This window comes from Letharia lupina (genome assembly GCF_014066315.1).
Source record: "Letharia lupina isolate WasteWater1 chromosome Unknown contig_23, whole genome shotgun sequence".
Classification (NCBI taxonomy): domain Eukaryota; kingdom Fungi; phylum Ascomycota; class Lecanoromycetes; order Lecanorales; family Parmeliaceae; genus Letharia; species Letharia lupina.
The window spans coordinates 1,099,454-1,127,145 of record NW_023502992.1 but is presented as its reverse complement, the minus strand read 5'-3'; the positions used below and the strand labels follow the sequence as shown (position 1 = coordinate 1,127,145).

The 27,692-nt window shown below is 46.7% G+C and overlaps 4 protein-coding genes across 4 annotated transcripts; 3 read left to right on the top strand and 1 right to left on the bottom strand.

The window, feature by feature from the left end:
• Nucleotides 1-4,925: 4,925 nt before the first annotated feature.
• On the top strand, nucleotides 4,926-6,535 carry HO133_006213 (uncharacterized protein; the record flags this gene model as incomplete). Its single annotated transcript, XM_037297112.1, has 5 exons — nucleotides 4,926-5,109; nucleotides 5,172-5,303; nucleotides 5,367-5,522; nucleotides 5,577-5,686; nucleotides 6,293-6,535. 5 exons carry the CDS (start codon nucleotides 4,926-4,928, stop codon nucleotides 6,533-6,535), a joined length of 825 nt encoding a protein of 274 aa, XP_037147686.1.
• Nucleotides 6,536-6,565: 30 nt separating this feature from the next.
• Nucleotides 6,566-8,752, bottom strand: HO133_006212 (uncharacterized protein; the record flags this gene model as incomplete). The annotated part of the gene is made up of 1 exon (XM_037297111.1): nucleotides 6,566-8,752. One exon carries the CDS (start codon nucleotides 8,750-8,752, stop codon nucleotides 6,566-6,568), a length of 2,187 nt encoding a protein of 728 aa, XP_037147685.1.
• Nucleotides 8,753-15,162: 6,410 nt separating this feature from the next.
• HO133_006211 (uncharacterized protein) lies at nucleotides 15,163-16,251 on the top strand (the record flags this gene model as incomplete). The annotated part of the gene is made up of 1 exon (XM_037297110.1): nucleotides 15,163-16,251. The coding sequence occupies one exon, from the start codon at nucleotides 15,163-15,165 to the stop codon at nucleotides 16,249-16,251; it is 1,089 nt and encodes a 362-aa protein (XP_037147684.1).
• Nucleotides 16,252-21,104: 4,853 nt separating this feature from the next.
• On the top strand, nucleotides 21,105-22,719 carry HO133_006210 (uncharacterized protein; the record flags this gene model as incomplete). Its single annotated transcript, XM_037297109.1, has 8 exons — nucleotides 21,105-21,257; nucleotides 21,315-21,344; nucleotides 21,400-21,436; nucleotides 21,490-21,616; nucleotides 21,705-21,960; nucleotides 22,028-22,107; nucleotides 22,175-22,227; nucleotides 22,298-22,719. 8 exons carry the CDS (start codon nucleotides 21,105-21,107, stop codon nucleotides 22,717-22,719), a joined length of 1,158 nt encoding a protein of 385 aa, XP_037147683.1.
• Nucleotides 22,720-27,692: the final 4,973 nt, after the last annotated feature.

The window sequence follows — 27,692 nt, the reverse complement described above, 5'->3', positions numbered from 1 at the left end:
TAGCTGCTCGTCCGCGAATTAACCTGTTAAGCGCGCTGAGCAAGATCACAGCCGTTGTCCCTCTTTTCCCTCTTCTTTTTCCGGGCTTTGGTACGGAGTATGTCATACTGCATACAAATTCCCGCACACTGCATATATATTCCCGCACTAGCTAGAAACATCCCAGCTTGTGACCACCTCGGGAAGCTCGCTTTGGCCTTCTTGTTAGGAGTTCATATCATCCATAATCTCGATCTGTTTGCCTGCATACTGCATGATGCTTATCAAACAAGCGCCGCGGATCGGAACTGAGAAACTTCCTTTGTACAGCAGCTCTATGCGCTGCAACCTGACCTGCACCTCTTGGCCTCTCGAAAGCCTCCGATTTGTCTCATCTTGCGTCTCATTGAAGATTGAATCTCGAGCTTCAATTAGGCATCCATCTTTACGTTTCGGAGGTACAAACGTCTGCAGGTATTACACTCCCGCAGTAAGATAAGCCTACTGCAATGCATCGGAAGTCCTCCCCCGGCCCTCAGACCTTCAAGGGGCCATGGCGTGCAGCGAAAGCATAGGATCTCTTAACACCATTATTTCAAATGCCTCAACCGAGGGTAGCCTTTGGCCAATCAAAAAAATCGTCTGAAATGTGTGCCCAGGTGGTCGCTTTCGCGGACCAAATTTGTAAGACTCCTGCAGAAAAGTTGGCAACCAATCGGCATGCGAAAGGGGGGGAAATGCACGAATGATCTGCATGCCTCAAGAGAGAGAAGATACTTGTGAAATCCTTAATTCCCCACGCAAACGGCCAGCCTCACCCCACGCGTATATACAGCTAGTGATGTTTAGGTTAGAGACATTAGCCTCTTATCTGAGTGGTGGAAAGCGAGGGTACTCCTCGGACAAGGATATGACTCGTCATGAGGACCGTGTCTCTCATGCGGATACCCGTTTCAACCTCAACCCCCTCGACCCTGTCGCTTGCTCCGAAAGAACATATTCCAAGATGTACGAGCCCGAATACGGGCTTCCTAGGTCGCGGCCATGTGCAGAATCCTGAGACTCCAGTATGAGTGCGGCCACGACTCACCACAGGGTATAGCTCCTTGCGCTGGAAGAAATTACGGCGGCTGCAAGGGCCAGAGATATCACGATGAGAGGCGACCGGAACATTGTCCCAGATGCGGTGAGTGGGTGCTCCAGCCGATGTGCTGCGTTTGAGGGACCAACGCGCTGGACTGACATTCTTCCAGTTGCGGATATCGCAGCAAGAAGGGCCGCAGAGATAACAGCAAGCGCACGCGTCCTCATAACCCCACCCGATTCTCCCTGAGAAGAAAAGGCATGAAAAGAGGGGGAACACGCCGCTTCAACAGCTTCAGCGTACATTTGGGAGTCATGGTACATGCCAGCCGTGGGAAGGGTTGCAGGCTATACCAGTGCTGGGTCGGGCTCGGAACGAACCGGTGCTTAATCTATGAACGTTTTCATTCCATCGAGATGACAGCCAGCGCACCAAATTTCTTCAACAGAGGCAGAGGATACCCGCATAGATTTTTGCCTGGCACAGTCTTTTGCACCTGGCAGCACCTGGGTGCGGTAAAGAGCAAGCCTGGATCAAACACCGCAAGACATTGCTCAAGTGGGCGGCATATAGTGGGCTGGTTTACATTAGCATACATCCGCCGCCTGAGCTCGCAAGACGTCCTAAATACATTTTATCGACCTTCAAACCTTCTCAATAAAAGATTGGGTACTTTATGCCCAGAGCGCCAAGACCCACGAAATGTTGTCCCAGTGTAGAACAAATTTGCTTCGAAATCTGCTCCTTGGTGTCCGAGTAGACTGATCTGTCCAGGAGGCAGCAGCACGACATGATTTCACCTGGAGCTTCACATATTTGTATGTCGATCAGTGAGCTGGATGAGACATTCAATGGCCAGCCATACGCGTTTCCTCCGAGATCATCACTCAAATATGTGCTTCCAGACTGTCTAGCAGCAGTCATTTTTGGACAAAAAAAAGCGGCATGACTCGTACTGTTGTACCTATCTTCACTTTCCCTTTATGCTAGTGTTGTCCGGCCAATGAAGTGATTACTCATCAGAAATCTTCCGATATTTGCCACCAAATACTTCACTCATCACCCAACACCAGCATCGGCCTGTATGGCAATGCATCTCGCTGAGCTATCTCACCGAGATGTCCTTGCCAAGACCGAGTGCGTATCTGCATTCCAAGTCTTAAGCCGAGCTTGCCGCAGCAGAGTCAACAAATTCGAGGGAAACACCGCTGTGGCCAAATCGATGGCTTCCCCAAGTCGCGTGAAGAAGGCAAGTGCTACGAGTCAGGAAGTAAGAGCTCTTAAGGTTGCGAGCCGAAGATGATGGCGCCTCACTCTGAAGCAGACAAGAGATTGTGCTCTCCTAGAAGACAGCCTCCTACAACCCCACTAAGCTCACGAATGAGCGAGCGCAAGCCACTCACGAAGAGCTAGTTCAAGAGACTTCATGATCTCAGGGCCGATACACTCAGGCATGCAGCCCGTACGACCAGGTATACAAATGGCAGTGATGCTTCCGCCGCCTGTCTACAAGAGATCCGATCCGACTAATGCCGCATCACCATCAGGCAGATCATCTACGAGTGCTGCGAGTACTTGCTCGAATGGCTTGTCCATCCCTCGATCGGCTAGTCTTGTCAACACCTAGCGGAATCGCAAATTGCGGAAAGATCCACAGTGTCCAAGGCTCTTGGTGGCAGGACAGTAGAGGAAGCTGGAGGCGTACTGGGCAGATGTGAAGAATTGAGCTCTATCAGCTAAGGGATAGGAGTGATACCTATTTCGCTCAAGTACGGCTACTCTACAATGGCATTTTGGTGTGAAGCTGAGATATCAAGGTTCTGCGACATATCTACATGGACACGACTGGCATCAGGCTCATGTATACGCTTCAGGTTGCATCGAAACATAATTACAGGCACATGAGCGCAAGTTGGCGCAGGAGCGTTGCAAACCTACAAGGACGCAGAGGAGTGCGAGAACTGAGGATTCTCGGGAGCGGCCCGGAAAGACAAGGTCAACGATCAACTCTTGGTTTTGGTGGGTAACCAAAATACATGGGCGTGATGTGATGCACGAACATGTAAAGTTCCGCATGCGTTTACAGGATTTTACTGATCACTCTCAGCACAACCGCCTGCATCCAACCCACGTCGTTAGCCATGCCCCACGCGAGCGGCATGAAGATGGAAGAGAAGATGGTGGACTTTGCGATTTATATACAGCCAGACCCCAGGAATGAGATAGGAATACGAACAATTCTCTGCTCAGACAATAAAGATGCTCAATATGTGAAGCGGACGATGTTTGGGCGACTACGCATGCGTCTTATCGTAATCAACGTTGAGACGAAGATGCCCTTCAGTGGGAGGCGGGACCGCGGATGATTAGTGAGGGACTTGTATTGCAGCAGGGCTTAATCAGCTGCGACAGATGCTGGCGATGAACAAGCCTAAAGATGTGCAAATACCAATGCCACCCTCGCTGTCGGTATACTGTCACGACGTGCATCTTACAGCGTTTCAAATAAAAGGGACGAAAATAGTTTGTACGATAAATCGAGATTGGGTGGATCTGATACCCTACTGGGAAGGTTTGAGATGAGCTCTAAAGGTTTTAGCAGACAGGGTAAATACGGAATTTCGGTTGTGGTCATTCGACAGAAATGTCAAGTCAGGCTGGCGAGAAGTGGCGAAAATCCCTGATCATATACTAATGAAGAGACGGTTGTTGCGATCGGCCCCACAGGAGGGCGAAATACTATAATGGGACTACAGCTGACGGGCATGGTCTCCTACTACCATAGCCAAACAACGGTTGTGGAAGTTGGCAGGCAGAGAGCTGACCGTCGCTGCTAGGCCCGACTCATGGCGAAATACCTCGACCGGGATACATCAGCCTTGCTGCTTCCAGACCGAGGCCCTGGAAACGTTCCATGGTTGTATTGCACATGGCGGGTAGCCGGTCGCTGCAGGGGATCGACCTCAGTATTAATCATCTCGAAGTTGGAGCAGAAGGTTGTCAACGAACTGCTTCTAACGAGATCTTGCGAGACAGACAAAGATTAAACACTGGGATGGTCGGAGTGAGTAATCCATTGAAGCAAGAGCGAAGCAAGGGAAAATTCTATCGCTCCGAAGGGAAACGAGAGTGAAAAAAAAGGAGACCTAACGCATATGAGGGCCTTTATCCTGCTGCAGAATGAAGATTGTTACTCGCATTATGCTTTCCTTTGCTTTTGGGGTGGGAGGGTAGATCTCCCGATGTGTGTTTCGACGTTTCGTGCAGGACCGTGCCGCCGCCAGGCTTCTAGGGTCACTGCCCCCAAAAGGTCATTACTCAACAATCGACCTCATCACATTCCACATATAGGCAGCTGTGCGCAATGCACTGAAACAAAGGATGCACCTTTCGATGACCGGTGTGCCTCAACTCGATAAGATTTCAACAGTCGTCATAAGCTGACTGTTAGAGGGGGACGTTTGAATCAGAATGGCCCCCAATCCACGGACCTACGTGCTTTGCCTCCGGTGTTTGAGAAACACTGTGTCGCTCAGATTCTCCTTTTCTCTCTCACCTTTCTTCTTGGCAACCCCGAGATACATTGCATTTCCCGCGCGCCCGCGCGCTCCCACCGAAACTCTTACTTGTGTCTCTTGGGCGTCATGTTTCAGATGCTGCATTCGAACATATTCGGTCCTACCTGGCCTCGCGATTCATGGTGGGAAGACGTGATGATGACGCGTATTGAGAACGGATATATAACAAGGGCTTACCGTCACCGCCTTTCTCCGGTGCCTCCTCACTTTCGTCCTCGCCCTTTCCTGAACTCTTTTGCTGCCCTCTGATCCTTCTTATGTCTCTTTTCAAACCTATACGCAGTATGTTCGTTATACTAGCTTTGGCCTATGTCCTCATAGCCTTGCCATCGACTCTAGCATCATGTGGCCCCATCGACGATGTGACCCTTACCTTTTACGGCTGGCCAGACAATTCGCCTCCTGGATCGGACAATGCATTTGACTGCGGACGTGGTAAAAATGCGGATGGGAACCCTATGGCTGGAGGTACGAAAGCTTGCCAAATCTTCCTAGTGCTCTTATATATCTAATGACATTCCTAATAACAGGTAGCGGAACCTACGATGATCCTATCTCCTTCGCAACTGCCACCAATAATAGAAACCTGCCAGAATGCGCCGTCGTCTACGTCCCTCTCTTGCACAAGTACTTCCGCAATGAAGACGACTGCGCTCAGTGCCGTACGTGATGGCCAGATTTACAACTTAGATCAGGGTTTCTGACGAACACTTACAATCGTCTAGTAACCGATTGGGACTCGAAGGGGGAATACCACATTGACCTATGGACTGGATCAAACACTGCTGGTGGTGGTCAGGACCAGATCAATTGCGAAGACAATTTGCCTGGAGGGTCGCAGACGATTATCCTTGATCCACCGAAGAGTCTTCCTGTGGACAGTATGTACCCCACTGCGCCCGCAATCCAGTTTGTACACTAATCATACGCCATAGCCACACCATTATACGACCAACCATCGAACCAATGTCACACGACGACATACTCTATCTCTGACTCTTCAAGCCTCTGCGCCGGCGGCAGTAAAGGCGGATCCCCAGCACCTGTATCATCTGCTTCCTCAAAAGCACCAAACACATTTCCGCCTGCCACCCTCGCAACTGTGTCAAGTGCCGCATCATCATCAGCTTCGGCGTCGACGTCGTGTACCTGGAAAGGTCACTGCCTCGGTGATCCATGTCATACTTTCAACGACTGCTTTGGCTCGGATGTATGTACTCATGGTGTCTGTGCGCCTTGCATTGGTGGGTCGTGTTGAGAGTTCAGTGCAGCTTCTTAAATGTCGAACGCGTTAGTTTCTGGCGACGGAATCTGGTTTGATTTTCAGAGTTGCGTGGCGCAAAGGCCGTTGGCCTCAGTAATGTTGTATCGTGTGTTAACTGAGTAAAGCTCTACCATTCTAAGATCTAGATTCATGGGGTATGCCATTTCTCATTTCAACAATGAGATGCTAGATTGCCGTAGCATACCCTTTTCAATCCGCCGTTCTCCTGGCTGTACGAGCCGCAGAATCTCGGAATAACATGACTGCCGGAGCGGAAAAGGAGAGATCGAGAGACTCTTGAGCCAGCAAGCCCCGAGACACAAAGCCAAGGGACACAAATCTCCTGGACAGAGAGGACCAAGATACAGAGCTCTGAGACATAAGCAGAAGACTACGAAGCGGACGCCCGCGATACAGAAGAGTGTAAAGAGAGTAGAGATGGAAACGGCAGGATCGACGCTCGGAGCGGACGAAACTATTTGCGAGGAGCCAGAACAGCCACCCCTATACTTCGTTCTGTTCTTTTTGCGAGTCATAGCCACAACATTCTACAGACGGGAAATCAAAGATCAAGAGAGCAAGGCATACGACGAGTATCATATCATCCTTCCGTCACCAATCCCTACATGAAGTTTTCCATTCAAAGTGCCAGAACCCAGACTAATCTACCTCCGGAATTAGCCAAGTCTTACAAAGACAACATACCTTGCAGTCGCCTTCCCTACACGACCGACAATTCCTGCATTGCTCACTCCCCGCCGGATCCTCGAATTGCTGCCAACCCCCATCATCCTGGTATTGAATCTCCGTTGTCGAATCCGTTGTCCCCCACAACCTAGCCCCCGCTTCTTCGACCGTCTCTTCAACAGTCTCTTCAACAGGATTTTCCTCTTCCTGTTGCAGGTCAGCACCCACAGGCTCAGTCTCAGGAGGAACATCATCATCCGCTATCCCCTCTCTGTCTGTGACCTCCGACGGGTCCTCCATACTTAACTTCAGAGCCGGATGCATTGAATCAGCAAAGACGAACGCTTCGACGGCTGATTGATGCAGCGCGCAGAGCTCGTCGCTGTCTCGTCGGGGCCTTTGAGCTTTGCGAGAGCCACTGGATATCATTTGACATGTCGAGCTCTCGCCATTATGGTGGTCCACGTCCCACCATCGGCCCTGCTTCAACAATGTGCCATTAGCTCGAACTCGTTTGCGGGCGTAGAATATCTGCTTCGCGTAAGGGTCGCATCCGCTAGACGACCACTCATTGACTCGGACAATGGCATCACGTCTGACGGAGTCGTCGTTGGCAGAGTCCTTTTCGAGACGAGAAAGTACGTCCAAGATCGATCGCTCAGTCAGGAAAGCCTCCGCGTACGCTTCAATGAGAACTGCCTGCTCTTGATCGTCACAGAGTTTCATTAAGAGAATGCCGTTCCAGGCGTCCGCTCGCAAGCTCCATTCATCAAGTTCGTCACGGTGGGCCGTACTGCTGCGTAGATCTCGCGCCCCGTCGAGAACCTGGTTCCGGAGATCATGTTGAGAGAAAAGCCGTCCGTCCACGTCCGTCAGAGCGAGATTCTCACCATCTCGATCGAAAGCCGGCTGGAAGGGAGGACTCGTCCAAGCCCAGAACCAGTCCCGCAGATCGGCGTCTTCTGGTACGCACCAACCTTTCTCTTTCAGGAATTCCGGATTCTCTCGTTTGGCGTATCGGAAGATACCTTCTTCCATTAAGCTTTCAACGCGCAGGGATATCTGTAAATAAGTCGTGCAGGGTTTGTCAGCAGTAAGGACGAATTTCTGAACCACTGACCTGGAATATTCATCCACCGAAGGATCTTCGCGTACCACTCTGAAAACCAGATTCATCTCATCAGCCCTCTGGTAATCCTTCAGTATGCGCGGTATCTTCATGACCTCAGTCAAAGTCCACAGATACAGAGTCCGGTCGCGATGGTTCGTGATATGTCTGAGTGTGTCAGCTTTTTCAAAAATATACGGGATCAAGGATCTGGACATATCAGCCGGTAAATCGTACGCATCGCACGGCAAAAGCTTGCCCGCATACTTAAAAAACTCAACCCAGTATTCAGGCTCAATCCGATCTGGCAGATGCCAAGGTTTTTCAATCAGTTCCGACTCGGCGTACTTCTCGCTTTTCTTGTTAAGATACGACTCGGAGTATTGATGGGGATTCTTCTTGAAGAGATCCTGCTTCCACTTGAGCGATTCCAAGTCATTTTGGAATTCTGCCTCGGCCTTACCGTAGAAAGATTGCTCCACTTGAGAAAGGAACCAGATGCAGAGGTGATGCTGTGTCGTCGACGAGAGATCCAATGGCGGGGATGGAGGGGGAGGCGAGTACCAGCCGGTGTACTTTTCGGGTGAGGGAGTTTGAGGAATCCACACATCATCTGTTAAAGTCTTCTGGCTATCAATGCTATCGGCCTTGCCTACCTCGATTGTCAAAATTGGGAGCGATCTGGATCTCCTTGCATCCTCGAAGTCACGGCATTCGCATTGAGCATCTTCGAGATGGTCAACTTCTTGCGGCGTGAGCCCCGTCATTGGCATCGTTGCGGGGTTTAGTGATCCAGCCATACTAGCATTGTCAATGTCAAACTGTCTCTCCTTGCCGTCTTCTGCGGGCATATCCCCCAAAACTGATGGCATTGGTGGTGGGCAGGCGGAAATTGCCGAGACATCTTCCGCTCCAGGTTGCCTTTGGCTGGGTTCCTCTGCGGGAATGTCTCCCAAACTCGATGGCGTTGCTGGTAGGCTGGTGGTTGCGGACTTTACATTCTCCACTTCATGTTGCGATTGATTGCAATCTTTTGGGGGTGTATTGTCCATACTCGGTGTCGCTTCTGATTGCATGGTTCCCACGGAAGCTAAGCTGTGAGCCGTAGGTCCTGCCTACCAGTGGGAGACCTTGTCGGCGATGCTCGAATGCTCAGGCCGAAGAGACAGGTTGCGTTGATACAGAACATCAGACCAGCGTTTCTTGAATGTATTCAAAGATGCCTAGGATTCCAAGATCGATCTTGGTAGCTTAGAATTTTTATCCTCAGTAGCTGTGGCAATGGCCTTTGTCCGAACAGTCGCCTTTCTCTGGAGATAGTTCTTTGTTGGGCTTTCTTTCATAATTGAAAATGCGTTGTTCGTGGGCGCTAGGGTTGAAACCTTCTTTCATCCGAACATTGTGCAATGTCTAACTCCCTTTGAGGCAAGAATACAAAAGTCTATGACCTTGGGTCTAGACAACGCCCATCGTACTGCATCAAGGGCCTCAAGTGCTTGGTCTTGACAGGTTGTAAGAGACTGTGGCAAAAGTCATGCATAGAAGGAATCTCAACTTTCTAGATTTCTTCGGCAGTCTCCCAGGAAAGGTGACAATTGTAACCAAACGAATTCCCAACTATCGCCTTTATTAGTGAGGGAATACTATTTATTCAGCTCCGAACAGTCTTTTTTTCTGGGTTGCTTGAGAAAAACAGTCAACTTTTTCTGGCTGAGGCCCACGGAAAGGTGCCAAAATGGGGAAAAAAGACCAAAAAGACCGATCTGCTTGACCGTAGGGGTTTGAATTCTTCAGCTCCTATCCCAATGGATGTGAGAATAAAGTCTGCGACGATCAAGTTGTGAGGGAGATTACTCGAATCTTGTCGTCGACTTCTTCATCAAGCTTGGTAATAAAACCGACACGTGATTTGCTTCCCTCGAAGCACAAGATTTGAAACATAGCGCAAGAATTATCTCATTCGCTAATGCAAGTTCACAGTTTGGGAAAAGACGTCCAGTACCCCGCAGTCTATCGTCGCGTCCAGACTCTTTCCATCTTCAACTCCAGCGACGCGATTCCTGCAATGTCCTGTTACAAACCGGCAACCAAGCTCGAACGTTGCAAATCACCTTATCGCCCATTTTCAGGTCCAACTTTCTAAACGCGCCTTGGTCCCTCTTGCCCAAGATGTGATGATACATTGCGGTATGCCAGACACCGACAGGGTGCGCAAAGAGAAGTTCGCTCGATCCATAAAGGTCATCTCAATTGAGACTTCGTAGAAAAGAGAAGATGCAGGCCAGATACAGCACCAGCAACTTAGAGGCCTCAGGCGGTGGAAATCGGGCTCTGAATCCTAAGTCAGTTGTAGCGGTATCGTGATGTGCAATGCCGATGAGTTCGGCCGGTACTTCTCTTGAGGGTTCACGAGCAAAGATCTCGGGACCTTGATCGTGATGACCGCCCGTCTACAATATATTGAGTAGCATAAGCTCAACATTTTTTCTACAGCATCGTGATATAAAACCTTGTCCGGGCATTCCAGAGGGCTTGACGTTGGCACGGTAATTTGCCGAGATATTCGTGACGTTTTTGATGCCTGCTGGAGTGGAGAGCCCGTTGCATGGAGTGGAGAGGAAGGGGAAACGAGGCTGGCGATTTCGCATACCATAGGTGACGTTGGACACATTGGGGGATGGCGTGGTCTGCGAATTGGTAAAGAGCAAGTCCTTGTTAAGGACGATTGAGGCATCAGTGACGAGGCTGGATAGACAAAACTAGGAATCAGACGAAATGACGCCACATTCGGCGAGCTCTTGGTCGGCCAGCTGGAGTGGATCGGTTGCTGGCATGGCTGGCATGGCTACAGATGAGACTTTCGTGTCAAAGTTTTGGTGTTGAGCTTGGCAGTCGCGTTTCGGCGCGACATCGTATTTGCCAAGGTTTTGTAATTTACCCATTAGCGGCAATACAGTATTATGTGCTGGGGCGCGGGCTTCCCAGTACTCGTTTCCACCCCCATTTGCACGTTACCCTTATTTGCACGCTCTAAAATCCGATAAATCCGACGCAACACCAAAATGCCTATCTTTCACCAAATTTATATGGTAAACTAGTATAATAATGATGATCTTTTATTTCTATTAAGGCTTAATATCGGAGAATCTAAATTATCGTTTTTTAAGCCTTATCGGTCTATTATATCTTAAAAAAATTATTATTATCTCTTCTTCTATCTTCTCTTCTACTATCTTCTTATCTCTTTTATCTCTTTTAACTCTTTTATCTCTTCTACCGCTTTTATTATCTTTATTACTTTTATCTCTTTTATTTTAATATAATAAAATCTAATAAAGCCTTTAATAAAGTCTCTAATAAAGTCTTTAATAAAGCCCGTTACTATAACGAAGTAGCTTCTTATTTATCTTATACTATTATTATTATAATAAAGTAAGATTTAATAGTATTAATAAGTTTAATATAAAAGATATAATAGTCTTTTTCTTAATAGAACTTCTATCTCTCTTTATATCTTTAAAAATAGCTAGTTCGAGATAATATATACTTCGAAATTACTTTTTAAATTTCTTAGTAATTATATTATTTAATCGCTTCTAAATAAGCTTAAGAGTTATAATTTATCTTTCGTCTTAATATACTTATTTATATTTAATCTTATTCTTTTTTTATTACTCTATCTTAATAAGATCATCATTAATAATTTAAAGTAATATATTATTTACTAACGCTAAACTATATACTTTTCTTAACTTTTTTAATAATATTAAATTAATATTTTTAGTCTTAATTTATTAAACTAGCTAATTAACTTAATTTATATTTAACGAGGTAAAGAATATAAATGAAGAGTTATTATTAAATGCGATAATTATTATCTCTAAAGATAAAGACGTAATAGACTTTAATTCTAATATCTTAAGTTTTAATTTATTAAGAACGATTTATAACTGAATTAAAAATAGTCTACTCTTTTATTATATATATCTAATAGTCATTTCCTTTATAGTATTTATTCTTATTATTTAAATAAATTAAATAAAGTCTAACTTATCTATTAAGTAGTTATCTCTAAGTATAATATTCTTTATTAAATATCTATAATATATAGTCGCTAAAGGCTAAAAAAATTCGATATTTAATAATTAAAGAATATATATAATATAGATAGATAGATATAAGAGAACGATATCGTTATTAATATAAAACTATATAACTTTAATATTAATATAGAATACATGCCCGTTATAGATAAGAAGGCGATATTTTTCTTTTAGTATTTTTCGAGTTTATAGTTTAAAGTATTTATAAAGAATAAGTTAAAAGCTAATTATATAAAAAGAATTAAATAAAATATATTTAATAAATTACTTTAAGTCTAACACGTTATTTATTCAACTATTTTTAGTTAACGTAATAATTAAATCCTTTCTCTTTAAGATATTAAATTAAGCTTTTATCTAAATCTTATCTTTAAAGATAATAAATAAAGAAAGAAGTCTTTTATTCGCGAATATATATTCGATAAGAGTAGCTTACTCTCTACTCTTATTCTAAGCTATATATATATTATACTTAGAGTATATAACTTATACTTTACTAGCAGTATTAAGAGTAGTCTCTTTCTTATTTATATTATATATATCTTTTATCTAAATATTATATTTCTAAATTACTGACTTAATAAGCTAAAACTATTATAGTAGCTTTTCTATATTATAAGTTATAATATATTCTTTATTTAAAGGCTAACTAAATCGACTCTATAAATCTAAATAACGATTCATAAAACTAACTATTTAATTTATATCTAATTCTTCTTTATTTTTCTTTATTACTAGTATTTTATTAGCTATATAATAAATAAGATTAACTCTAAAAGATTAACTCTACTTTATTACTTATTAAACTTATATCTTTAAAGCTTTCTTCTCTATAGAACTTAATCGCTATTAATCTTTAATTGATTTTTAATAAGAATAATTATTAGCGATATATCGTTTAAGAGTAGAAGAAGTAATTTTATAATATAATATAATTGATTTAGTAGCAGGCTTTTTTTATTAAGAGTCTAAGCTATTCTTATAAATTAAAAGAACTTAATTATACTTATTAAATATAATCTTTAGATATTTCTTTTTAAAAATCTCTTCGAAAGACTTTAAAGTCTTTAATAAAGCTATTAATAAAGTTATTAATAGAGGGAAAGAAAGAGAAATATAACTTTTTATTATAGTAAGACTATAAATTAAGTTCTTTTCTTAGCCTTCTAAATTAACTACTCGGTAATCGATTAATATAGCGAGGCTTATATATATATATCTATTTTAGATTAAGAAGGCTTATAGAAAGGCTTATAGAAAGGCTTATAGAAAGGCTTATAGAAAGGCTTATAGAAAGGTCTATAGAAAGACTTATAGAAAGGTTTATAGAAAGGCTTGCAGGAAGGCTTATAGGAGGCTTATATATATCTATTTTAAATAATAGAAGATGCCTTACTTATAATATTAACAGACGATCGATAAAACCTCGAATATCGAATATCGTATTTTTGAATAATTTAGATTTATTCGAAGTCTTTAGAAAGCTTTCTAAGGTCTTATTTTTTTATATCTAGAAATCGATTACTTAGACTCTTATTATTTAATAATTACTTTATATAAGACTTATCGAGTACGCTATTCTTATTATTCTATTTATAAAGATCTTTCGAAGCTATATCGCGTTATTATTCGATTTCGCTATTATTATTTAATATCTTATAGCGATTCTATAGATATAGTATTTTAAGAAGAAACTTATTTAATATTAATTTAAGAATTAAAGATTACGACTTAATTCGACTTAAAAATACTCGAATTAATGAGAGCGCATTATTCTACGATTTCTTCTTCGCTTGAAAATATAATATTAAATAATTATCTTATAGTAAAATACGTTTATAGCTATTATTTCTTTATTACTTTATCGAATCTCTTCGAAATTAGAGTTTTATAATATTATAATATTAAGTATTAGAACTATTATATAAGATATATTATAATTTCTATCTTATATAACGTTTTAAAGTATTAAAAAAGAAGTCTAAAAGTTTATTTAGAAGTAAATTAGTAGAGGCCTAGTAAATTCTAGATATACATATGTGGATATTAGCTGTGAATTAGGATAAACTATATATCAATGGTGCAAACTCTCACGGTTACGAGAAATTAAATATCAAGTTATTATTTTTTCATCATTTTCGAGAGGGCTTTAATGAATTTAAACTTACTTATAATAAGATATAGCGTAGCTCGTAGCTAGTTACTAGTTAGGAAATTTATAATATTTTTAATGGATATCTTACTGTATTATATGGCCTGGATGGAATATCGAATGCTACTTAGATATATATGTCGCCAGGACAAAAATAGGCCACATCTGAGTCCAGGGCAGGGACACCTACTATGCTAGGCCTACAGACGGTGACTATGGTACCGTAGCATTGGCCATTATGATAGACTATGGTAGTAGGCCATTTAAAAGAGTAGTAGTGGTAGCCATGGTAGTGGTAGCTATCTATGTCGGATTTATCGGATTTAAGAGCGTGCAAATGGGGGTAACGTGCAAATGGGGGTGGAAACGAGTACTGAAAAGCTTGCCAAGTACTGGTTTTTGACTATTTTTGATTCTTAGGGAGATCCTCTAAAACCCCTCGGACCTTCGGGGCTCTTTAAGGGCTCTTTGAGAGCTTCTATCGAGGAGCTGTTAAAGTAAGCTCGAGATTTAATTATTTTAATAATATTTAATTAATTTCGAGTTTACTTTGATAGTTCCTTGATAGAAGCTCTCGAAGAGCCCTTAAAGAGCTTCGAAGGATTTAAAGAATTTTAAGAGATCTAACTCTGAGAATTAAGAGAGATATTATATTTCACTGAGAATCGAGAGAGACGTTATAATTTATTTAATATACTTAGAGAAAGATCTACTAAAACCTCTCTAATTCTACGAGAACTCTTCGAGAATATCTATCGGAGAGGCTCTTCTCGTAAGCTCGATAATTTACTAGTTTTTAGTATATCTTTATAAATACTTTATCAAATTTCGTCTACGCTACGTTATCTGAAATCGTGTAAATAATTCTATAACTCTACGTATTTAGTTTATTATTATATTTTTAATAAAAGAAAAGAAATTAAAAAAGATAGATTTGAGAATTTGAAGTTCTTTTCCAACTTTCTCTTTTAGACGTATTTGTATATATCCGCTTTTAGCTTAGAAATGAAGAAATAAGATGAGTTTTAGCTTTAAAATCACGGAATCTGAAGATCTGATTGGTCAACTTTAAATTTATGGTTGTCGAACATTTTGTGATTTCAGTCTTGAGTAATGAGAAAGCAAGCTTTCCAATCAATTCGCGGCATTCGGTTCCCCTCCTAAATCTTATAAGCTATGCGGTTGTCGTCACTCCATGTTCCTCAGCATGGACGACCCCATCGTTGCGCAGCAGCTGAACGAGCTCACATATGAACGACAGGACATATACGATCTCTTCATGAACCTCAAGACGCTCGAGCAGAACTGCCCTCTCGCGCAGCCTAGCATTGAGGGCTCGAACACAGCAAGTCTCTACCCTCTGGGTCAGCTTGACGTCCTGCCTTTGGAGATCATACAGAATATTCTACAGTTGCTCGATCTACAAACCTTAGCCCTTACCCAATCTGTGAATCAACGCTCAAAGCTTCTCGTCGACAGCCTTCCCCAGCATAGAGAAATCGTCACCCACGCCCCCAACGCCTTGCGAGCGATGCTCAGCACCGGGTTGGCGCCCCATTTTACCATTAACCATCTATACAGAGCATTGCGTGCCCAAGAATGTATCGAGTGCGGCTTATTCGGTGCCTACCTATACCTCCTGGAGTGCCGCCGGTATTGCTGGCTATGTCTCGCCGAAGCCTCCGATGCCCTCCCCGTTTCTACGGAATTTGCGATACACTCTTTCGGCCTCCCCCGCAGCGCTATACGGCAGCTCCCATGCATGAAAAGCCTCCCAGGACGATACAACCTAGATGGCTTTCATGGAGATACACACAAACGGCGGGTCGCTCTGGTCAATCCAAAGGCAGCGAAAGAGGCAGGAATGAAATTACACGGAACTCAGGAGGCAATGGAAGCCTACGCAGACCCGTATGCAGTACGAAGATTCCCAAGAGCTATGGACCGCGACCGTAAGGAGGGCAATAGGAATGCCACTTGGTTGCAAGGGGTGAGGCATATGCAGAACCCAAGTCGCGTTCGTGGTCCTCCCTGGTCTCATCATGGCCATTATGAGCCTCAGCGATTCATGGCTGCCATCCCTTTCCCTACGTTGGACCTATCGGATGGGGCCATTGAGTGGGGACTCTCGTGTAAAGGGTGCCGTGACGGACCGCCGAACGATGACGTATCGAGAGATTGGGAGGCAATGTATACGAAGCGTGGATACCTAGCCCACTTGGACCAGTGCGAATGGTCCAAACACTTGTCGGCGTCTCTGAAGACGGATAGCTCCACAATGTCAGAAAGGCGCTGAATGCTAGGGAATGTGGCGCGGCAGTCTGCGTAGCACTCCCACGCAGCAACGCCTCTAGCCGGGGCTTCCGCTAGCATTTGAGCACAGCGGACGATTGCACAAATACCAGAACTAAATGACGTTGCTTTGCCTTCCACAGAGTGATTGCCACGTATGTGTCGATATGCTACGCCAATTTGAGATTGCCAACAAAGAGCTCTCAGGGTTAAAGATCACGACGAGCCACGTTGTGCTTATTCACCGAAGTTCCCATCATTTCTTTCTATGGCTTCCCTTGTCATGCATGAGACAATGTCCTCGTTTGCTCGCTTCTACCCAGCAATTATGCTTTCAACTCTTTTGCCCCTCCACTTTTGATACAAAGCTGAAAGTTACCTTTTAGTTCGTGAGTCCAAAGTTTTCTTGGATTCAAGATGCCACCAACGACGATCAACGACATGCCGCCGAAACCTCTGCGCTGGCACTCATACTCACCGGGCGCTTTTCAACCTGACGATTTCTTCAGCGACGGATATCCCAATGAGACGGTATGTATTGCGCCAAGGAATTGTGGAACCGAGACCTGCTACATGCGCACGTCGATACGTCACGCGTGGCTCGGGCATCACACCGATTTCGCATTCAATCGCGAGACATGAGATGAGTTTAAGCCGAATTCATGAAAAAAGGAGAAAGAGAAGGCTTTTCTGGCGCAAAATTTTAATGGGCGAAATCCTGCTCTGTCGGGACGCTTTGAGAATATTGCTATGATGGAACCGATACGGGACGTGAGATGACTGAATGCTTGCGACGGAGAAGAGAATACTTCCTACCAGCCACAGTGGTCAGAGAGAACATTCAACCATTGCCGTCGTGCATGGCGCTATGAGATGTTACTGTTCGATGATGATCGGTAGGGAATGACAGCAGTACCTAGAATAATGTGGCCGCAGACCAGAAGGGATTCCCTTCCCATCACGTTTCACCGCTGCTCATCCCTCACCTTTGCGCTCTCACGTGTATCTTCTCCTCGTCCAGAATTGATCGCTTCTCCGATAAGGCGTTCAGATCTTACCTACGCACACTTTAATCCTCGAACATGGAAGAAATAAGTCTTCGTAAACTCTTCTACCCGTTCTCCCGTTTCAACGTCAAAGCTCCGCCGCTTTTCTATACCTATCCTACTCTACGCTACTCTCACACCTTCTCCCCCCCATCAAAACTCCTCTCCTATACCCCATCCTATCCATCAACCACAACAGCCCATCTCTCCATCCCAATAACCCCCACCCCTCCCCCCACTCCCTCAGCAGCTACCCAAACGCCCCCGTAATCAAACCTGTCTCCCATTCCCCCCCCCAAAATTCAGCCATCCCCGCAACAACCCAAACCCGCACAACGGCGCCAGACCGAAACCCCCACAGCGCCTTCACCACTCCCACCCTTTGCAACATCCCACTCGCTTCCCTCCCATTACTACCCTTGCTAGCTTTTTCCCCAACAGCCTCACCAGCTGGCCTCCGGATGGGCCCGTTGCGGACGATCCTGTGAGCAGCGGTTCCGTTCCGATGGATAGGATGCGAGCGGTATCGATCATAGCCAGGGATCGTGGCGGGTGCGGGGACTTTTTCGTGAGGGGGGATCGCGTGCGTTGGGGTGGGTGGAGGGCAGGGAGGGGAGGGGAGGGCAGGGAGGGGAGGGGCTTTTTTCTGATGTGATATGATATGGGTTGGTTTGATTTGAAGTTGGATATCTTGGTGATTTTAAAAATAATGTTGATTTTGTGAGATGGCTTGATGGATAGATAGATAGATAGAGAGCATTGGTTCTCGATGACGGAATGCCGTTCGGGGTTCTCTCTTTTCGAAAGGGTGGGGTAGTCTCCCCCCCCTCTCTTATCACGAACGGGGCGATTCTTGCACCGGGCACTGAGTACCGCGTCGATGGATGACGGATGGTGTTGTTTTGGGACTACCTACTCACAGGTGGATCCAAGACTGGCAAAGATTAACGGGGGATGGTGCGAGCTGGTACGCCCTAATAGACCGAAAGCCAGCTCAACTCATAAGAGAAAGAGGGAGAGATGTGTCAGATCTCCAAACCGAATTTCCCAACTAGTCCAAAATCTTCAGAAGTTCGACCGTCGGATCGGAGTTTCCAGCCTATATCAACCAACGATAAGCCCTGGGATTGCGAAAGATCTAGACACATAGAGGAACGTTAGCGGTCGAAGAAAACGACGCCGAGTCGATCCCGAACGGCGGAGATATCGGATCGCAAGTTCAGGGTGTTTTTGAGATGGAGAAGACGACGACTGCGCGAACAGGGTCCGACGTTTATATCAAGGACGATGAACTGAGGAGTACTAATGGATTGGAAGGGACACTGCTCGATATGGATCGCGCGGACGGTGCATGTGTGGTTTGGAGGCAAGGAGCCTGGGGAGAAGAGGTACTTTGAGATATGCGGTACGGGTGGAAGCAGTACGGATCAAGACTGAGAAGTGGGACGAAGGGAGGCCTCATGGCAGGAGCAAATTCAGGTAACGGCTGGCTTTGGAAGGACGCGGCGTTAGCGAAAAGTCTTCAGTAGCCTGCAGCGCCATTGTTGTCTGGCTTTCAACATCACACGCGCGCGATCGTCTACTTCCATTCGACCTTCAAGACTTCGATAAAGTTGAGGCAAAACGATATGTACACAGCGTTCGAATGGGGCAAGAGGGGCCGAAGTGTCCAGTCGCAGGTCGACGGGTATCGGGACGTTTCCGGGGGGGAAAATCTAGAGTATGTAGTAGGATATGTGGCAGTCAGTAGGAAGATGAATCCTATACTATAGCCGCAGTCTTTCCAAAAGCCTCAATCCGAGCCAGTTCGATCTGTGAGATCTTCCGGTAGGAAGCATGATCGATAAGCAAGACCGCGGCAACTGCTGACGACTCAGGACATGGCGCAGCCTGCTGTCGTGGTAGATCCGGTCTCTCAAGACGAGGAGGGTTTCCGTTCTGGGTTCCTATGCCGGCTTCATGCCTTCTCAGGAGGCACGCAATCCGAAGAAGATGAGCTTGTGCCACTTGGGGCACGACAGACCGAAATGAGATGATGCAGAGACCCGCGTGTTTTCGAGCGGGCGCACAGGCAGCCTTTCAATCCCAAAGCGAACGTCGCATGAAAGCCAGATCCAATCGAGTGGCGCTTTCGGAGACACCTTCGTGGGGCAGCCTCGAAGAGCACCAATCGCGAATTTTCTTATTGCGACGTTTGATGCAGCATCGGCGAAACCGTTGCGAATACTGTAGTCTATATGCAGCTGTTCCCAGGACTGGTCGGACGCCATTTGTGCCAAGCTCGATTGAGTAGGTGGATTCGGAGCCGCGTATTCGTCACACCATCGGCTTCGCAGACACCAACACTACCGGGGCCTGCAATTTCGGAAGCTCCTGGTTAGGTAGGTATGCGATTTAGATGAAAGGGCATCCCAACATCCAATGCTACCTTGAAAGTACGCGTAGCGCTGTTGCACCGTTGGATGACTTCAGATATCAACGAGAGGCCAGTTGCGTGCCAAAAGGACAATTTCATGAAGGAGGCAGCGCGTGAACAAATGTGGGATATTGCCAGGCACACAATGCACCAATAATGTACGATGCAACGGCAGATGCTGATTCGAGCTTCAAGCTTTTTCCCTTTCTCAGCGGGTGACGTAATAATGGAACCAGCAAGGATTGTATGTACTCATCATTATCATTGGCTTTGCCAGCATCATCTGACAGGCCCAGGATGAGCGGATCGGAAGATCCTGCCTTCCGGAGAACTGCTTGTGCCAATCATCCCGCATCGGCCGGCCAATCTTATGGTGCGGAATGTCCGCCGCATCAGCATGACGTAATTGACTGCCGATGAAGCGGGGCCGCCGGCCGAGAGGAGGGGTGGTGGCTGATGCAGGTCGGAGGGATGAAACACGGACTTATCTGCATGAAGGTGTGAAGCAGATTATGTTGTACAGATGCTGATCATGCATGTTTTATACTTATGCATGCAAGGCGATGAGTCAACATGCAAGTCAGAAGGGAGATGTTGCCTCCGAGGCTACTTTACTGTACTTTCAAGTCTTCGACCTCATTGCCACAAAGCTTGGACCTTTTGGCCCTTTTTTTGGTTTCGGTTATAATAATAATAATGTATCAGGAGGTACCACCGTACCTTACAGAGTGTTAGCCTGTTAGCATGTTAGCATATGGAGGCGTGTAAAAGTATCGAGTACTCGTAAAATAGAGTACCGTATATCCAGCACACTACCGCCACTGAGCACGTGTGAATCCCTGCTCATTTAGAAGCTTCAAATCTTAAATCCCCACACTAATTCACAATCACACAATCACCCAACACTGAGTATTCCTGCCAAGAAGCAAGAAGCGGTACTTGTCTCGAACTTGACTGTAGCTACTCTCACATGAATTGCTTCATGTTGCTTGCGTAGTAATCCATGTATGATGATTATACAGATTACTTCTTACCACACTCTCTTCTTTAGGCTATTCCCCGGTGGAGGTGGCTGACAAGCATGATCCACGCACGGCACGGTTGACTTTTAAGTAACAAGCCAAAGCGATATTGCGGCGTTGGTACCACCTCCAAAGCTCTAACTCACTTTATCCACCACACTCCCATTCTCCCATCCGACTCGCTAATGGCCTTCTACATCAACCATTCCTTCTCTCCTCTTCCCTTCTTCTCCTTCTCCTTCTTCTTTTCTCTCTTTTGCGAAAGAAGATGGGACTGCATGGTGCTGCCGCCTTCTCTGGTCGTCAACTGCGCTGTTGAGTAGAGTTGGGCTGACCTGCGCTCGCTTGCGCTGCCATTCTCTAAGGACTAAAGATGTCGCTGCTGCCAGTTACTCTACCACCTAGCGAGCTGATACAGTCTCGGAGTGCCGAGGTCATCGGAGCATCAGTGCCATTGTTAATCCTACCCACCGCGGCTGTCGCCTTGAGATTGCTGTCCAGATGGATCTCACGAGCCGGCTTCTGGGTAAGATGTCTGACAGCCGCCGACCATGGGAGAAGGACTGACTGACTGGCTAAACAGTGGGATGACCTTACCATCGTACTGGCCTGCGTATGTTACACTCGAGACTCGATCTGAAAAGGAGTCTATGTTTACAGAACCGCAGATTCTCTGCTGGGGTCCCAACATCGTCGACCTCGTCTGTCAGTCGCGTCCGGGATTTTGAGACCGTGGGACATGGCTAACAGGAATTTAGCTCTACGTTATGGTTTCGGACGACATGTTGAAGTCCTCGGCCTGGGAGGGTCATTCCGCTGGTTCAAAATCCTCTACAGTTTCGAATTCCTCTACACGCTCGCCATGGCATCGGTCAAATACTCCATGTATGCGTCGTTTCATCTATCCCCACCACTACTTAGCAAGTGCATACACATTCAAGAATCAACGGATCTGACGAGTACAATACTGCAGCATCCTCTTCCAATACCGCATCTTCCCCATCGTCCAATTCCGCCGCATCCTCTCCTGGTGCACCTACTTCGTCGTGTGCCTCACCATCAGCTGCGTCATCGTTTCAGTCTTCCAATGCGTACCCATTCACGCTTTTTGGGACACCCTGGCTGGCACACTCGCTCCCGAATTGGGTGGAAGGTGTATTGACGTGGAGCTATACTTCCTCATTTCCGGGTCCCTCAATGCCGCCACGGACTTTGGGCTTTTGGCTTTGGTGAGCGAGAGATGCGATGGATGCAATGCCTAAGAGCAAGAGACTGATGAACTGACAATGAATGTAGCCGATACCCATTCTCTGGCGTCTCAGAACTAGCCAGCCGCAGAAACTCATCTTGACCGGAATCTTCACCGTGGGCCTCGCGTAAAGCTCCCCATACTTCTCTTCTTGATTCCCATGTCAAATCTTTTCCCGCTAACGACCCAACCAGTGTCTGCGCCGTCAGCGTAACCCGCCTCATCATGCTCCACCAGTACGGCAAACGTGAAGATATCACATGCACGTCCAACCCCGCCCCAATGAAATATACACAAACACTGACACGTGCACCCAGGGTACTACGTCCCCATCGCCGTCTGGACCGCCGCCGAACCCTCCATAGCCGTCGTATCCGCGTGCCTGCCCTCCCTGCGCCCCCTCTTCGTCCGTGTCGTCTGGGGCGGGGCCCACCGCCCCAAACCCCCCACCTACCCCTCCACCTCGCGCTACGGCTCCAACTCGCTGCGCAAATCCCCCTACGGCGACGGCTCCTTCAACCGCTTGCAAGAATCCGATCGATCCGGGAACCATGGCTCACCGTGGACGAACCACAACGTGAACGTCTACGGCGGAAGGCGATCGGGGGATGCGGAGAGCGACGAGTTTGAACTGGGGAACCAGGCGCATTTCGAGACGCCGATGAACAGGATCAGGGCGAAGACGACGGTCGTGCTGACCATTAGCGAGAGGGTGGACTTTCAGGACGATCTGTTTTGATGGGCGTTTGTCTTGGTGTGATAGCCCTAGGTGTTTGGGTTAATACCGTGTAGTGAATAAGAAAAGGGATGATTGCACGATGGCTGGGTCGGGTTCAAGGATATCAGGTGGCTTGCAATGTAGGATTTTAGAGTTCATATATTCGAGATGATACCCGTAAATTCTTCTTCTCATTCCGTCCCGCGACAACAGCAAAGCCAGTCTGCCACAGCGGTGATAATCACACCTACATGGAAAACAAAAACGAAATCGAACACAGACATCATCACACACCTCCAGCCTCATCAACTCCCCCTTCCTTTCCCTCCCCTCCCCAAACCCAAACACCCCATCCCAACCCCCCACCTGTGCCCGCCATCCCAAACGCAATTTCCGACCCGAGATGCGGTTCAGGTGACGCCGATGTGCTCGATCGAGGCTGATGTATAGCTTGGATGTTATATACCTTGTGGATGAGATGGGATGAGATGGGATGTGAAAAGTGACGTGAAGTGAAGTAAAGTATAGTATAGTAAAGTATAGTATAGTAAGTAATGTAGAGGGGAGGGGTGGAGGGGAGGGGTGGAGGGGAGGGGATAGTAGGGGGTGGGGTAGGGGGTAGGGGGAGGGATAGCTTGGGGTGGGGTGGGGTAAGGGAGGGGATAGCTTGGGGTGAGGTGAGGGAGGGGATAGTAGGGTAAGGTTGATGAGCCACGCCGGTGGAAATGGCACTGGCAGCACGAGCGACACAACAACGTTACGAGACGAATTCCGAACCGCGTCGTGGATTGTTGATACTGATTCCGTTGTTGCAGTTCGAGGCGTCGGGATCTATAGTAGGTAGGTAAGATAGTAAGACGGAGAAGGGGGGATCTGTTGAAGCGCGGATTGGGGAGAACGGGGAGGATGGGGATGAGGATGAGGATGAGGATGAGATGAGATGAGATATGTAGAGCCCACTATTTGAGGGAGGGGCGAGGGATGGAGGGAGATATGGTCGCGATGTGCAAACGGTACTGAAAATTCCCCCCTTTTTTCCCCCCCCCCGGGGGGAAAAAAAGGGGTGTTTTTCCCCCCCCCCCCCCCCTCATAGCTACCTAATCAATCAATCCTTCATACATTTCCAACATAAATCAACGCATTGAGTACCTAAGATATCACGGCTGGAGTCCGCACAGCTTGCCAGGCTTGACGTTTAAAGGTTTCCTGAAATAGACTAATTGCTATTTTTCGGATCGGGTTTGAGTCTCGTGTTGATGGTGGAATGGGAGGGATAGGGGGTTGGAAGGAGGGTTTGAAGGTAGGTGGGTAGGTTTTCAACAGCTTGATTGTGTTTTACGTGTTTTTGTTCTTTGAAAGGGGTAAGAATTGCACCTAAAACTACAACGAAAAAGAACATTCTCCTTCCAACCCAACCCTTTTTCGACAGTCTCTGCCATTGAAATATCAAAACGTGACGTTGACCGCGCCATGCCTTTTAAGAATCCTTTCGGAGCCAAATCGTCGCCAAACACCCCTACAGCATCAAAACCAAACGCCGGTGCTAAATAAAGACTAGACAACAGCAGCGATAATGCCTCTCACCAACAACACTCAAGCTCATCACAGCTTCTAATTGAAGCATATTGACTAAAGTAGTTTTCCAAACACGAGGGCATACGGCCGCCGATTACGAGCGGATATGGCACGAATACGGGTCCGGCCCCCATCGTCGTCTGCACAGCCTCATCCGGCAAACCCTATACCCACCTACAAACCCCTCCCCCAGCCCCTCCCCGTTCCCCATCACCACACGCATTCCAAACCCCAAAACCCCACCCGCATCACCCGACCAGGCCCCTAACCCTCACCCTCCACCCCAACCCACCCAAACCCCCCCACCCCATCACCCTCCGCACAGCCCTCTACCTCCTCACGACCCCCGTCCCCGTCGCAACCCTGGTCCTGCTCGCCGCCCCCCGACGACCTCATCCCGCTCTTCCCCATCTACGCGCTGCTGGCGTCCGCGCTGACGGCGCCGCTGCGCTGTTTCTGCTGGGTGCTGTCGTTTTGGGTCCGGGTGCGGTGGGTGAGGGGGGAGGAAGACGCGGCGGGAGAAGAGGAAAAAGAAGGAGAAGGAGAAGGAGGAGAGGGGAGGATAAGGCTTGGTGACGAGGAAGGGGGGAATGGGCGGGGGTGGGGAAGAGAGTGTTGCGGTCGTGGAATGCGTGGGTGGGTGCGGCGCTGGTGGCGAGTTTGGGCGTCTTGATCTGGCGGTGGGTGGAGGATGCGAGGGGGAGGGTGTTGAGGGGTGAGACGGGGTGTGCGGCTGTCTTGTTGGCTGCGGATTGGTGAGTTTTTCTTTTTCTTTTTCTCTTTCTTTTTGTTTGTTTTGGTTTTTTCCGTTTTACAGGCTTATGTATGTGCTCCTCTGAACGCTAATTCGTGCGGTATTGTGCTGCACGCATGGTTAGCGGTGCCGGGGCTCGGCGATACGGAGGTTATGGTGCTGCGGAACCCGTTCAAGGAGGGAGATGGGTTGGTGGACGAGGGGGAGGGAGGAGAGGGTGATGGAGGAAAATGTCCGGGTGGAGGAGAGAAAGATTTAGGAGAGGTTAATGAGAAGGGGGGAGATGAGGAATGAAAGTGTAGTGGAAATCGTCGTACAGTACAGTGCTCTAGCTTTTCTCTCATTTTCGTATGCACCTGTTCAAGGCACATGTATCTGTACATGACGTTATTGGTAACTACTAGACAGCTGTGGTTTAGACCAATGAGGGCATTAAAGTGATATGATATCAGTTTACCATGAAGCCCTTAAGTAAATTTGAGATTTAAAATATCGGAAGTCTTATTACATATGCCGCTCTAAAATACAAGCGTCTATAGAAAATCTCACAAAACCCGATGAAAGGAGCCGGGATGGCACTATCTACCAACAAACCCATCACCTCCGAACACCCGTGCTACACATCACCATCCACCAGTCCCCAATCAAATCATCTTAACTCTCATCTCCCTTATCGAGATACAGGCGATAAGAACAGAAATAGCGTTTGGAGATGAGAAAAGTCACAGTAATCGACCAAGATAGTAGATAATCCGGGTTCTACATACATGGAAATTTTCATAGTTCCTGAACTACGAGGGAATCTTGCAATGTAAACATACATCTGTACTTACCCTGGTTGAGTAACGAGTGGTGTTACTCAAGTACACACGCAGTTTATAAATGGCATAGATTGTGCGAGTGTTACTTACATTACATTCAAAGGATAGCGGTTTCAGGATTCGAGGTTCGAGCGGTTGTCGAGTGTCAACGAAATCACGTACCAAGCGAGGTACGAAATTTAGGCGAGCTGGGTAGTCGCGTGGTATCTCACCACCAATGTTCTTTCTCACCATCTGTCTCAGTCTTCTGTTTTTTGCTTCGGGGCTGATAGACACGACAAACCTATTGCATCTTTCTACTTACAACCGTGACCGACAAGTCTAACGCATGATCAAATAAGGTTTCAATTGTTCAATACCGATACCCAAACAACTGTTTCGAGAAAGAAATAACAAAAAAAAGAAATAGGTCAAGGAAGGCAAAGGACTTGAAGATCCGCCGGCCAGGTGGAGATGATTGGCAATGACCCGATGCCATTTATTCGGACTGTGTATCTAAGCACCCGCGCACTGCGACTCGTCCGCTCCACTGCTTCAGTCTCACGGTTTCTTCTTCGGCTATTCGACATCCCTTACTCGAAGTTCTCGCGCAGAGTTTGATAACGTGAGCCCGAGGGATATTGATCTTGAACACTGTTGTGTGAGATATCTTCTGCGCGAAAAGAAACACACTGGGTCTGAAAACTTGGTTTCAGATACACTCTTCCTCTTTTATAATAAACCCCCCGAGCGCGCTCTATGCCTGTATGCATTGAGCATTATATGGAAACCTTAGACACGTTTCGACGCTATACTTTGTCTTCTTCTGAGAGTACAAGCTTTTGACTGATGCAGCGTTCCTGGGACCCTCATCACTGCTGCGACTCTTGATCTAGCTAAAACATCCGACGATGACTCTGCTGCAGTCTAACACAAAAAAGAGCGAATCGTCAAGACTTCCTGAGATAACACCGTGCATCCGGAGCTCAAAGCGAGGTCCAGAGCATCCCAACCCTTGTCGGCTCTGCGATAGACAATAGCGAACACTTTTTCCAGGATCGGACGACTTGGAGGAAACATGTTGCCGGGAGCAGCGAGCTGATTGAAAGGTCTTGCCATGTGCACCACGGATTGGATCCCGGGAAGTATTTTACAAAACTCTGCACACATTGTCGGAGAGGACCAAAGAACCTTTTGGGAGTCCCAAAAAACATTAAAATCGCAAAACCTCTGACAGCGCCAACGAATCCATCCCCGAACCTCCACAGACAAAAGTGCGCTTCTGACTCCCGATCCGATCTCGACCAACCCCAGCTCTTTCACTCAATGCCATTGAACAACACCACGCAGCGCAGAGCAACACACAGAGGAGCCAGTTTGCAGGACCCGTAAGAACGCAAAGAGTTGCCCGTGTCAAAATCTGCTTCATCCATGCGCAGTCTCGGAACGTCGTCGACGAAGATTCAAGCTAGAATGCTCAAGCGCCATAACACGAAAGCGACACGCCCACGCTCAGCAAGAACATGCATGGCAGAGGCGAAGAGTGCGGCTATTCTTTCCAACTGCTCCGCATCTGTTTCGGTATTGCCTTAATAATGGAGACAGCGGCGATGGAAAAATAGTCCAGTTTCGCTGACGCAGATCGTTGTGCTGATACAATGCTCATGATACCATTGTAGCGGCCGAAGATAGAGGACGGATGCGATGGATCGACCATCTCGGTGGTAGAGCACGAGATGGCCACGTAACAGGCCGGTGGATAGTTCTAGGATTTGGGGGGAGAGAGGGTGTTGAACCTCGATGTTAAAACCACGGATGATACTCTCAACATATTCGCCTTCATCTCCCCTGTGCGAAAGTTAATT